Source organism: Ambystoma mexicanum, chromosome 2p (genome assembly GCF_040938575.1).
Source record: "Ambystoma mexicanum isolate Mex_15411 chromosome 2p, UKY_AmexF1_1, whole genome shotgun sequence".
Taxonomy (NCBI): Eukaryota; Metazoa; Chordata; class Amphibia; order Caudata; family Ambystomatidae; genus Ambystoma; species Ambystoma mexicanum.
In genome coordinates, this window is record NC_090923.1 from 106,880,895 (window position 1) to 106,895,656 (window position 14,762).

The window sequence follows — 14,762 nt, forward strand, 5'->3', positions numbered from 1 at the left end:
TGAAGATGGCGATGTATAAATGGGGCTCCAGTAACATACTTTTGTTGATCGAAGCTTTAATGTGGCCCCATGATTGCCTGCCATAATTATCCTTTTTTGAATAGCTTTATCAGGGAAGATCATCTCCGGAAATGGTGACAGTGTAAAAACTCCATACAATGAAAAGCCAACATAGAAATGAATAGTTATGAGGACAATCTTGTAAAACCATCTCAAGTGTTTTGAATTTACATCTGAAATCTATTACATGATCTCTAGGTTTAGGGTGAAGACAGTACGCTGAGCAAGCAATCTTTTAATCACTACTTTTGAAGGTGAAAAATTTAGGACAAAAAAAGTAGCTGATTTGCAAAGAGAATTCTTTTTGCTAAGTATATTTTCTCTCCGGTAACCCTCCACAATTTACAAATCTTCCACTTTAAAGAAAGGACGGAGTAAGGAAGCACAGAAAAGGACAAATATAAAAGTAAAATTGACTACCCCACAAGTTTATTTCCTAGTGTCCTCTGGCACCTGGAGACTGTTGGACAGTGACACATTAACCACCCAGGACATTGCCACATCTTACTAATCATGCTCCCACCTTCAAGGCTTTCTAGGAAAGAGGCAGATTTGAAAGGATTTTTTGTTGAACCTTACAAGAAACATGCAACCTCGCCAAGTAGGAGACAGGTAACCATCACAATTTCAATTCTTATGTAATGCCCATTTGCTCTACCCTCCTGGACAAAGAACACAGCCACAGACTAAGAAACATCAAGATCCTCCTAATAGTGGTTCTTTATAGACATCGCCTAAAGGGCCATCACCCTCATTTTGAGCCTGTATATTGTTGTGTCATCTGTCCATGGACCAAAGTGTCAGGCTCTACTGCGTTCCACGCAAATGGAGAGCATGCCAATGCTAAGGCGTCACATCTTCAAGCTTCAGCAACCCTTTGGGTCATTTAAGTTTCTTCAGTGGCATGCTCCAATAATACACCTCAGTAGTTCAAAGATTCAGGACACTTCCACTGCTCGATTTAATTTGCCACTTCGCCAGATGTCAGGTCGAGTGAAGAAAAACAGTGTCTTTCTCCAACTCATGCCTGGTAATCTCCTCAGGCACCCAGTGTTCTTGGTCATCGCTGGCAGCACAGTTTGCAAGACATTAGTTCCATGACCATGCATTTCTCCCCGATGCCACACCATCCCGATCCTCCAGATAACCATTAATAGGCCTGTTTGCCCAGGCCGCCTTCAGGCATGCAGCCATAGTTGGAAAATGAGCGGTGATGCCATTATATTGACCAGGCAAACGGTATCAGAGAGCCAGGCCTGTTATTGTATCATGCTTCCCAAGGCTACAGGTTTCCTGCGCAATCATGTGGACTACAGGAACATGTGGCATTCAAGACGTCTAATTGAATGGGACAGAGCAAATGGACTCTCCTCTACCACAGCTGACAAACTGTTCCTGGCACCTGTAATGCCTATGCTCACAATTTAAAATTGTGAAACAAAGTCTTTTGGCTGTAATGCATACTTCCTTGAAGCCAATATCCCACGTTAGTTAAATCAGTCAATTCTACATTTACATAATCTAAAGATCAGCAAACAATTACAGCTCATGCTGCCACAGCCTGAACACATCAACCAAGCAGTACAGGTAGCAACAAGGTGAAAACCTGTGTATCCTTCATTCTCATTTGGAGATCTGCTTTCTTTTAGGGCATTGAACAGCCAGTTATTGCACTCATTTAAAACCAGGAAATAGGCAGCATTTCTATGTTGGTTGACTTGGCGATCGGCTTCCAACTGCAACAATACCTGAAGAGAGTTTCCAAGAATCGCAATTTGCACAGAACTACAAAGTTTGACAGCACATTTTCCAGCACTCATAGAATAGCATTTGTTAACAGGCATGAAACAAGGCATTCATTTCTTTTGTATGTTTATTGATATCATTTTCATCTTTACAGAAGAATACAGCCTAGATTACTAGATTGCAGACCTCTGGAAAAAAATGTAGAAGTGCTCTAAGAAGTAAGCTACAAATGCAACGGACTAAGGTGGGGGAGGAGGGGAACTAAACTGCTAAGGGTTTCAGACCGAAAACAGATTCAGATCCATTGTGTATGTTTAAGGAGGGAATTGGAAGGTATTTTAAACTGGACACCAATGGGAGGTAAAATATTACAATCCATACTGGACATGCAAGATAAACCTCCCCCCCTTCCACATTCCCCTCAATGGTTTGAAGTTTATTTACAAAAACAACCCCACAATCTAATTGGCTCTAGTTTTCTGGGAGCCCACAGAAATAATGTTCAGAATTTGAATAGAACTGAGCAAGATGATAATTTAATACCTGCATTTGATAGTTTTTTTAAGTCCAACGTGCACAACTATATGATGAATGTCAATTGGATTGAAATTCATGGAGGTAAACCAGCGCTTTCCCACAGAAAATGGAAAGAAGTGTTTCTGGTTCTTTAAGTTGTCAATAAAAAGTTGTCCTTAATTCTTGCTTCTGTTGTACAGAATACTGCCTCTATCTGGACTTCAAACTCTGTGGTACAAGCACGATGCAAGTTAGAATAATGGTTCTTTGTACATTTCTAAACACCTGTGTTTCAGTACATAAATCAATTCTTACACTAATTTATACATTTTAATTGGTTGCATATATTAACATGTTCTATAAGATTTCTTTTCTAAATAAGCATTACATAATAAATGGATACTGTAAAAAGAACTGATTAGTTAAAAGTAACAAGCATTAACAGAGATACATACAAGACTCAACCTGCCAGGACAGGGTTTTGAGTTTATCATGAATTATGGGATATCAGCCTTTCCAGTCGCAGCCTCCACTGGGACACAAGACAATTAAAAAATGTATATGCAACTTGTTAATTATTATACACAAAATAATTGTAAAAAGAAACCAGGGATTTCCTTCTCTCCCATTCAACACCTGAAATCAGTTTAAACAAGTTTTTATTTTAAATTACTTTTAATTTAAACTAATACATCTGCTACCATAAAGTCTTTTGATGAAGATGGGTGTATAAGCCACACGAAACGGTGCAAAGGAATGGTCTTAATTCTTCTCGTGGTATACGTTTGGGTATGCATGTTATTTTGTTTTGGCAGCTGGCGACTTGATGTTTCTTGTACAGGAGAGGAGCTTGTGTTTGAAGGCCTAAGTGTGATATCGGTTGGTGAAGGACTGTGCTTGAGCCCCGTTCCCTCAGCAGCTGCAGCTCTCGGCAGAAGCCTTTGCTCGATCGTTCTTGTCTAATTTTATGGGTTCCGGGAATTCGTTGTAAAGCTCCACCTCTGTTTCCTACATAGAACAAAAAAAACAGAATTTGAGACTGGTATATTCCATTTTGGTAAGACATTTATACACAGTCGGGTACATTTACTAAAACGTTATAAACATAAGCTAGGTTTACCCTTTTCCTGCATCGAGGGTTCCATTTATAAGAATATTAAACCTTGTCTGTATGCCTACTACAGCTGAATGAAAACAATGGCTCAAACCATGTAATGGCCAGCATGGGCCCATTGTGCTTGCAAGCACCAGGATCTATACTTGATGCACACCAACGTGGCAGAAAAGGAGACTGCACACTGCCGCTGAATCAAGACTCTCCACTCATCTTAATTCGATAATTCCAGTTGAACCTCATTCATTTATACATCTTCCTACCGCACTGTGCCTGCACTTTTCCATAGTCATTCACATTCAAGTATGCAATATCATATGCCATGATGCCTGTACTCAGCAGGTCCTCCACAACCCCCTTTTCTGATCAGCATTAGGAACAAAGCTTGCCTCTGTTAAGATTTAGAGAATCTGGTCAGGGGACAGATTTTAGAATGCCACCCTAGTAAGGGATATCCGAGTTTAGCCCAAACCCAATCAAGGTAGCAATGGAGAGCAGTCAAGGATATGCGCTCGTCAGAATGTGAACAAGGCCAGGGACCCTCAATGAGCCCATACAGAATAGCACAATAATGATAGTTATTTATGCCTTTAGAATACACTGAAAAGCGAAACGATCAGGCATCATGCAACACTCCATAATACAAATATATACAATCACTAGTGTGCCCATTCACTATACATCTAATGACTTTCCACGTAAAAACAGGTAAGTAATGCAGATGCAGTTTGAATGAGAACCAGTCACAAGTTTACTTCCCTAACCTTTAGAAGTCCATCCCCTAAGATGTGTGTGGCCTAGTGCCCCAAAAGTTACAAGTTACAACTCAGGTTTTCTCACAAGTATGGGTTCTCTACTAGCAAGCAATGATCTTGTGGTGGCGATTCAGAATAGTATTAAAAAGTAAAGCAACAATTTACCCGAAGACAGGGGGCTTGGGGGCGAATGGTGGGGTGCCTGGATTTTGGATTTGGGGGTGGAAGGCAGAAGGAAGACCGTAGCGCCAGTGAGGGTGGGTATGCAGAGCACTCTGGTTGCTCCAAATCCAGGCTTGCATCTGTAGATTCGGCCTGGGTTTGAAGCAACCCGGCTACTGCACCCGCCGATGGTGCTAATTCAAAGATGCAGACCTCATTTAGGGCACTTTACAAAATGGAGGAAGACTAGTTCCAGCTAAAATCATCGCTTAATGGTGATGACTAGTAGCCTTCCATTCGCGGTCACAGTAGCGGCTCCAGGACAGGGTCCCTTGAAGATAGGAAGCTGGAATTTGGGGAGCAGCAGACTTGTGGCACAAGCTGGCAAACAGCAAAGTTCCAGACTTGAATGGGGAATGGTAACGCTCCTGGCGATGTAGCCCACGAGAGATCTAGCAAGTCCATTGGGCAATCCAGGACAGGTTCTGCGGGCATGGATCCTTGAGAAGGCGTCAAGACTAGTTGGTCCCAATAGTCCAAAGGCTGAAGCACTAACGAGTGAGATCAGGCAGATGAGAGGGACTTCACCAGGCCAGTTGCAGGAGCTGATGCTGGTCTACTGCAGAAGTCGTCCACGGATCAACGAGCTTCTCTACTTTGAAGGATTCTTGACTCCAACAGGTCTCCGGAATGCTGCAAGGGGAGTCTTATTCAAGATCCGAGCTGGAAGCAAGTCCAAGCACACCAAAAGTAAGGATCTGCACCAAACATCCAGTAGTTTTCCAATCAGGGACAACTACTGGTTTCACATCCAAGTAGCAGCCTTTCTTGCACCAATGAGGTCAGTCACATAATGGATCACTAGTCCACAAAAGCAGCAGCTTTCCCGGGCAAGTGCAGTGTCCCTTCTCTACCTTCTTTAGCTCCCTTGCCTCTTCCTTCTGCCACTACTCTGTTACATTCCTCCTCGGCTACCTTGCCCTCTCCTTCCTCCTGTGCCCTCCCTTGGGCTCCTACACCTCCACCGGAAGAACCTCGGATTTGTACCCCTCCCCGCAAGTCTTTCAAAGATGGCAACCTTCTCCATCCCTGAACTCACGCTTAGCTGTCAAACCCCCCCTCTGACATCTGCCATCTCCTTGAAGAACTCGACCATGATGTCCTGCTGGGTCTCACCGAAACATGGTTCATGGCTAGCTCTGTAAAGAGCTTTGAAACTCTTCCAGATGGCTAAAGATCTCCTCTGCACCCAGATCCAACTGGTCCGGTAGGGGTGTAGCCTTGATCTTCCCAGAGTGTATTCCTGCCTTACCATTCTTATGCAGACTTATTCCTCCTCTGAATGCCTGACCTGTAGACTCTCCCTCGCCTGGCCACTCTCACAGTTGCCACTATCTACCGGCTACCTGGTCTGACCACCTCCTTCCTCTCTGAGTGGGCTAATCGCTCTTCCTCCTTCCTGACCTCTACCACTCAACTCCTATTCCTTGGAGACTTCAACATCCACGTGGATGCTCCATGTCCCGCCACGGCACACTTTCACAACCTTTGCGACTCCCTCTCTCTATTCTTCCCTCTGGCCCAACTCATTCGGCCGCGCGCACACACTATGTTCTGATCTCCTCCCCCCTCACACACTGTTAGGGAGAATGTTCAGTTTAATGCTAAATTCCTCCCACCTTAGAGACCCCAAGCTCATTTGCTGAACTTGGGACTTTTACTTTTAATTCTATGTGTTTTTTGTGTTTCTTTTGACTTTGTCAGACTCCAAACTCCATAGGCATCATCTTTACATGGTGTCACATAGCACCTTCAGTGCAGTGGCACAGGGAAGTCTTAGATTTCCCAAAGGTTTAAATACCTTTTCTTGGTGAAACTGTTTCCAACAGCAGTGAGGTGAAATTGACTTTACTAACATTTTGTAACTTCTAGACCCAACACACACTATCTTACCATAGGGTGCTGGAGGGGTTACTTCGTAATCTACAATAGCTGGTGGCAGTGGTTTACGCTTTACTACCATTGTGCGTTTTTACTGCGGACTGCGTTTGCAGTCACAGTTAGGCACCCATGGGTGCCCATTTCCTTAAAATGCCCAGTCTTCTTTTTCACCAATTCTTGTTGGAAAGGTCCTTCTTGAGATTTACTCTGCACGCCAAACCAGGTTTGGTCCCTTTGTTAGTTTTGTCTTTGGCGGGATTCACGAGTGAAGCCCGCCTCTGGCTCCAGTATGTCTGGCAGAGGCAGGAAGTGTTGGAGGTGCCCGAAACACCCTGTGCTTAATCCCCTTGGTTACAGAAGTGCACCCATATGTGATTGGCCAGCTGGATGTCCAGCAAGGACAGCCACCCTGCTGTGTGATTGACAGCTAGGCTGGAATGAATGGGAGAAACCGGCATAAAAAGCAAGGCTTTTTGGCTTGGAAGGCAGAGTCGACCACTGGACGAAGGAATCCGAAGAAGAACTTCAAAGAGACACCTGCTGCAACTCCTGGACCGTTGGTTTGCCCTGCTGCTGTGCTGAAGCTCCGAATTCGCCTCAACTGCAAGGACTTCTCCCCTTGAATTGGTGGGACCAATCAACTCCAAAGTAAGCCACCTCTGCTGCTGCTGGAACCGAAGTGCCAGGGAGAGGATCACCAGAATGTGTGTTGCGTTTAAGTCGTACCCGAGCGCCAGGAAGACCCTACGGACTTCCCTGAAGCAGGACTGACCAAGCCTAAGCCACTTCAACAAAGTGCTGGACCCCAGATGCAAGGAAAGTCCAGAGTGGTATACGAGAACCGCAGTGTTGCCATTTGCTGTCAGACGCGAGGAGCTGAAACACCGAAGAACCGCTGAATAGAAGTTTGCCCATTGCTGCTTCTGACCTTCCCATTGCAGAGCATGAGTCCCCAGACGTCCTCCCTCTTGTCCCCATGACTGAGGCCCCGTAACAGGATCTGTAGAGCTGTACAGGAACAGAAGCCAGCAGGAACCATTTCTTCTAAACCGAGGTACTGTAAAGTCGACGAGAATTTACCTCTTGTTGTGTAGCCTTGCATGCTCTCAGTGGACACCTGTCTTGGTTACCTTGAAGAGTGGCTATAGCTTTGCCCCTCACAAGCCTCTCAGATTGTGGCCTTTCAAGTGTTCAAATTTCTACAAACTCTTCCAAAAACTTTGTGCAAAACCTTTTACCTACCTGCAAAGAAGTTCTTCAGCCCCCCCTGGACATTGTGCAATTAACACTGGCTGTCCTGGCGCCTTGAGTGACTCATTTCCCCTTTGACTGTGCTTTATCTTTTCCCCAGGAAAGGTAAACCTATTTGACATGGAAGGTTTTTACTAGTACTTACCTGTTTGGGAAATTTGTTTATGATTTACTCCTCTCATCTATCTTTTACACTAAACTCAGTATTGCTCTAAATGTACCAGTGATAAATCAATGTCCACAGTGTCCTAGCTATTTTAGTCACCCGAGGGTGTAGGAAGTGTGTGCCATCCACAATGGGCATCATCTGATTTAGAGAAACAGTGTGTTTTGAAGTGTATTATAAGGGTTACATATATTGCTCCCTTCTGAAGGCTTATACAAATGACTGAAATTAATAATGGTTTTATCAAGAAACAGAGTGTAAGTTTATTTGAATAACTTACTGTGAAACTGTCGCTACATTACTGCTCACATGTACCCCTCTTGAGATAAGCCTGGCTGCTCAGCCACACTACCAACATGTGTAGTTCAGACTTGTACCAAAGATTGGGTCCTTATTGCCAGGAGGTCAAGGTTATTGTAGTGCACTCAAAGGGTATTGCATACAATGTTTCCTAACACTCTCCCACCACTCCTCTCTCCTGGAGTAACCACTTTCTCCTCTCATCTTATCCCTCGCTCTCTACCCCTCAGGGGCAAGCCTACTGCCACCTACCTTCTCAGTCATTCGACCCATGAAACGTGCGTCAGCTGAGGCATTTGCCACAACCTTCTCTCCCCCGCCTGCACCTCTGACACACCCGTACAGTCTTTTCCATGTTTCACTCCTCTGCTATCTCCAATACTTTCGACTTACTTACTAGACACCCTTAAACACAAGTGTAGGGTGGCTGAGAGGAAATGGTTGGCATCTTGTACACCCTCTGACAAACTGGCCTGTTCCAAAGGCAATACCGACTGTCCTCACCAAAAAGAGAGCTCATGTCTAAGAGACATCCCTGTGTCACTGCACTGAAGGTGCTGAGTAACACACATGAAACAATTATGCCTATGGAGTTATCTAAAACTCCATAAACGAACAAGTGTAAAATACTGGGGTTGACACAGGTCAGGAAGATGCATCATTACTATAAAAAATCTTACCCAACACTTCCCCACCTCCTACAATCCCAGACCCATCTAGCACTTGCGTGCGTACCTCCGCAACTCTTGCATCCCCATCAAAGCCAGGTCATCAGTCTCCAAAAACAAATTCCACATTTTTGACCTTATCACAGAAGAAAGCCGACATCCTTTTCATCACAGAGACCTGGTTCGCTGACAATTACAAAGCCCATAGTGCACAAGGCTTTCGCACCCGGCTATAGCCATACTGTTCAGAACAGATTGCAAAGAGGCTGGGAAATTGCGATATTACACAAACACTATTTCCCACTACTAATTAAGGACACCTCAACCAACACCATAGACTACAAATCTCTTCTGGTAAAACTCCAACTCTCACCCTGCGCCTCACATCGCTTCCTACTCATTTACAGATCCCCCTGGAGACAACAAAAACCTCAGACACTGACGCTGACGCTTTGACAACTAACCTCATCCTACATCCCCATCAAACCCTATGACCCGATCTCTCAGACAACCTAGGCGGCTTCAACCTGCCAATGCAGCTCCATGCCCACCCACACTGGAGGCCACACCCTTGAGATCTTCAGCACCACCAACATAACCACACTGCCTCGATGCCCCCTATCATGGACAGATCACTCAGCAATCTTCTCTGTACCACTGACCATCACAGCCCGCACCCAAGTCACACCCCGACAACCTCCCTCTGACTCCACTCTTGAACAAAGTCGGTAACCCCCCCCTCAATTCAGCAAACTCCCTCCTCCCCTCACGCCCAGCACTACCTCCAGGAAGCACTCTTTCCCCCACCAACCCCCCCCGATGCCCCAAAATCAAACTCTTCAACCTATAGCTCGCGAGTGCCCTCGCACCCCAACAAAACTACCCCGAGATCAGGACTCCCCACCAAACTCAAATCACTAAAAACCCTCAAGCACCAACTGGACTGCACCTGGAGAACTACCCCTACTGGCCGGCCAGAACATAACTTCCCTAGCAAGACTAACCAGAGCATATAGATCGGAAAAACCAAGAATGCATTCTATAGTAACAGAGCCTTAAACTCACGCAACCCGAGCAAGGAACTAGATAGAATCATTTCTAAATTAAATTCTCAGGGAAGCACTAATGCTCTGGTACAAACCTTCACCTCTTCCTCTCCATCTCACCAAGAGTTCATCTTGCTGCTAGCACAAAGGCGCCCACCCTACTCCAAAAAAATCCTAGCCTCAACCTGTGCAGGGAAGTATTGCATGCTCAAACCTCAACCACTCCCTAATATCGGGAACCTTTCCAGAAGCCTTAAAAACCTCCATCAAACCCCTCAAAAAACCTACAATCGACCCACTCCTCCCCCAGAACTACTGGCCCATCTCCCACAACTGCTTCATGGCCAAACTCATGAACTACACAGTTTACAAGACCTTTGACCTTTTCACTGAAGCCAACAACCTCCTGAATCCTGCCCAATCTAGCCTCAGACAGCTCTGAGGAATGGAGTCCTCCTTTACGTCTGTCTGGGACGACCTAAAAAAAAGAACCGTGGATGCAGAAGGCTGCACTGTACTACTCCTCCCTTGCCTCTCTGGCGCCTTCAATACCATCGATCACACCATCCTACTAGACAGGCATCATTAAGAATCAAGACACTGCCCTCTCTTGGAAGCCACCATCTTTAATTGCTCACACATCATCCTCCACATGTTCACCTCCAGCCCACGACCAGTAACAAAAAGGGTCCCCACAAGGAGCATCCCTTTCTCCCCTGCTCTTCAACATGTATCTAAACCCACTCACACAATAGCAACCAAAAGACCCACTGCCATGACAACCCCACTTGCACCACCTACACTAACCAGAATGAAAAAGAACATCACTGTTGACAAACTCCTACCCCTCATCCTACCTACCCTCAATTCTCTACAAGACAACATGGAGCCTAACCGTCTCGTAGATGAATATAATAAAATCAAGACCACCCGCTTCGACACCATTGCAGCGCTAAAATTGAGACAAAGTAAACCCAATAGCCATCTAAACTCCTAGTTTACACCACACCTAAAAACCTCAGACAGGAAAAGCGGAAATGAAAACTACTTTGAGGTTACATCCCTCTGATAAAAACAAAATAAACCTAACATATCCTCCCACTACAAAAAAAAATACTAGCAAAACAAGAAACCTATAATAGAATCACACAAGCGAAATCCAGTATGAAAGAACTATTCATAATTCTAAAAGAGCTAGAATCCCGTATCCCGGTTCAATACAACTGCATTAAAGATAAAACATGGTGCTATAATATCCAGGGTGCACTAAAAGTCTCCACCCTTCAAGACAAAAGTTTAACAAAAAAAAGCCTCACTAACTACTATAAATTCAGCAAACTGATAACTTCATGCCCCTTCCCAAACCATCACACCAGTTTAACTTCTCCAAAACCTCAACTATTGAGATTGAAAGTTATACTGTCCATTAAACCCTCCAATTGTCAAGGTGACCAATGCACGGCCCAACTGATCAAAGATGCAGCACGCGACCTAGCCCCTTTCATCACCAAACTGATCAATGCCTCCTTTTCATCTGGCACCATCCCCAGTAACCTTAAGGAGTCCTGGGTACGGCCCCTCCTTAAAAAGCAGACTCTAGACCCAGCTATACCAACCAACGGTTGCCAGACATTTGGTCGAACCAATTTGGTCGAAAACCAAATGGTCGAATTATTTATTTATTTTTTTATTTATTTTCACCCCTTTTTTTGGGGGGGACCCCCCCCAACCCCCTTTTTTTCTCTAAAAACCCCTTTATTAAAAACGAAAACCCGAAAAATAAATATATAAATAAAAAAATTCGACCATTTGGTTTTCGACCAAATTGCGTCGACCAAATGTCATTCGACCAGTTTTCAGTCGACCAAATGACTGGACACCCCAACCAACTATAGGCCAGTTACCACTGTGCCCTTCCTCCGCAAAATCCTAGATAAAGTGGCTTACCTCCAGATACAAAAGTATCTGGAGGCCAAACACCTTCTAGTAACTCGCCAATCAGGCTTCTAGCCCCAGCACGGCACAGAGACGGCACTCATCAATCTTAAAGCCCAAATTGAGGAGCTTAGGGACAATGGTAAAGCACCCTTACTCCTCGACCCCCCAGCTACTTTTGACCTGGTAGACCACAAGGTCTTATGCAGCCACCTGGACTCATCAGCACACTTCTCCAGGGAGGCCATAATATGGATACAATCCTTCCTTTAGTGAGAGGATGAGTCTTCTCTACATCAGCCGCTCCTGACCCCATCCCTATCACCTGGGGAGTGTCCCAGGGCTCATGTGTCTCCCCGACACTAACATTCACCAAGCCCCTTTTCGACGATCTGGACCATCTTGGTATCACCTACACCAATTATGCTGATATAGGAATCTCCTACCACTTTCAGGTGATCATAACAAGGACACAGACTTGGTGAATAGAGTCTACATTTTCATTCAGTCATGGAGGACCGCGCATGGCCTATGCCTGAATGATATAACAGTTCATCATCCTGGGCACTACACCCAGCCTAAAAATAACAGCCACAACTATATGTCCTTCAGCATTGACGGCAACCTTATCAAAGTTGCCAAAGAGGTGAAAACCTTAGGCTTTTACCTCGACTCCACGCTTACATTCACCAAACAAGTAAATTCCATGGCCTTTGCCACTGCATGTACATGCAAACTCAGAGCAGGTAAACCCTTCCTCTCTATAAACAGCTGCATCACCCTAGCTAGCGCCCCAATCCTATCCAAGCTGCATTATTTTAACTCCCTCTACATTGGCGCTAACAAATGCATCATCAAAAACATACAAACACTCCAGAATAACACCCTTAGAGCTGCCCTAAACATCCGCTAAAAAGAACACATCTCAGCATGGAGAAGACAGTATAACTGGCTATCCACTAGCGATAAAATACAGTTGAAATCAGCCTCCCTCACACACAAATGCTTAAAACAATGCAGCACCTCAATTCCAGAGACAGAATCAATAGAAAAGCATTGTGCAGGCCTACTAGAACACCGAACACTAACTGCCTGTCTGTACCGAGATTCAAACTCACTGAAGTCGGCGGCGGCAGCAGCTTCTCAGTCAAAGCAGCGCTGCTTTGGAACTCCCTACCCCATCCTCTTCGAGCTGACCAAACCTACATTAAATTTAGGCAGAACCTCACTAAGTGGCTTAAAGATTCTGACCAATAACTGTCTCCCAAATAATGAATGCCACTACCAGCAAACCTCCCCACCTCCTGCCCCTCTAACTTAGAACAACCGAGTATGGGATACATTACTCACCGTAATCGTATTTCTGATGCTTGTATCTGCTTAGATTCACATGCTGTGCATAGGCCGACATCTAGTGGAAGCTGCAGAGTATTACAGTTTGTTTTTCGAAACTCGAAAATGGGCGTCGACACAGGGCGGGCCAGTAATACTATCCCTAGTGTGACGTCCACTGTACCCAAGATCCCTCACGCGTCTAGGATCCTCAGATTGTATTTTTTTCTGACATGAGGTGGCATGAGGACTAGCGTGAGTACAGATAATCCAAGCAGATAGAAAGGTAAGACTACAAGCAACCATGCGCCTTCTCTCAGAGGGGAGGAAGGGTGGGTCGCATGTGAATCTAAGCAGATACAAGCATCAGAAATACGATTACAGTGAGCAATGTATCCCTTCTGAGGCTTGTGGAATCTGCTTAGATCACATGCTGTGCATAGATTAGCGAGCAGTACCTGAAGGAGGTGGGATGCGAGAAGGGTCAATAGCAAATAAGTGTCTTAGAACCGCTTGTCCCACTTGTGTATCTGCCTTGGAATGGGTGTCAATGCAGTAATGCTGAGTAAAAGTGTGAATAGAGCTCCAAGTAGCTGCTTTGCAAATGGTGTCAAGGGGTACATTTGCAATGAAAGCCAGAGTGGCCCCAATGCCTCTAGTAGAGTGGGCTCTTGGCGTGAAAGGCAGAGTTCTTTCAGAGAGTGAGTAACACAGCTGGATACAGTTAATAATCCACTTCGAGATGGCACCTTTAGAGTCGCGATTTCCCCCTCTCTGCCTGTTGCTACGGAGACAAACAGTTGATCTGTTTTCCTTAGCGGTCTGGTTTTATTTACATAGTAGAGGACCGCCCTACGCACATCTAGGGTGTGTAGTTTCACCTCAGCCGAGCTTTGAGGGTCCTGGAAGAAAGCCGGAAGCTCGATGGACTGGTTTACGTGGAATTTAGATATAAACTTAGGTGAGAACCTAGGGTGTGTGCGTAAAACCAGTTTGTCTTTATGGACAGTAAAGAAGGGATCCTGCACTGACAGCCTGAATTTCACTGACCCTTCTTATAGAAGTAATAGCTACTAAGAAGGCCGTGTTATAAGTCAGGTGTTTGAGACTGCTTTTATGCATGGGCTCGAAAGGGGGGCCCATGAGCTTAGATAGCACCACATTAAGGTCCCACCCTGGTGGTGGGTTAGAAATAGGAGGGTGAAGTCTCTTTACTCCTTCCATGAAGGCTTTAACTACTGGTACTTTCCACCACGAGACCTTGTTATGGGAAGTGGTGTATGCCGACAGGGCTGCCAGGTGTACTTTCAGGGAGTTAAAAACCAATCCTGCATCTAGCAGGTGGCGCATGTATGTAACAATAGTGGAAGGAGTGCAATCAACTGGGTTGATTTGTCTACTCTGGCACCAGATAACGAATCTCTTCCACTTGTCAAAGTAACAGTGCCTTGTGTTTGGTTTCCTAGATTCCTTCAGGATGTCCATACACCTCTGTGGTAAATTGAGATGTCCGAACTCTATGACCTCAGGAGCCATGCTGCCAGGTTCATTGAGTTGAGTTGCTGATGCACTGTTTGACCTTGGTGCTGGGACAGTAGGTTGTACCAGGCTGGAAGTTTGATGGGCTCGCACACTGCCATCCTGCGTAGGTGTGGGAACCACGATTGTCTTGCCCACATGGGAGCAACTAGGACGAGCGTCATCGACTCGGTTCATCTTGTTGACCACCTTCCTGATGAGGAGTTGGTGGAAAAGCGTACGCAAACATCC

The 14,762-nt window shown here is 45.2% G+C and overlaps 1 protein-coding gene across 1 annotated transcript in view; it reads right to left on the reverse strand.

The window, feature by feature from the left end:
• Window positions 1–1,915: 1,915 nt before the first annotated feature.
• Window positions 1,916–14,762, reverse strand: part of RAB7A (RAB7A, member RAS oncogene family) — a 263,332-nt gene continuing 250,485 nt past the window's right edge. Inside the window, exon 6 of the mRNA XM_069643349.1 lies at window positions 1,916–3,330. Coding sequence (XP_069499450.1) covers window positions 3,235–3,330 — 96 coding nt within the window. The 3' untranslated portion in view covers window positions 1,916–3,234. The remainder of the gene's footprint in view (window positions 3,331–14,762) is intronic.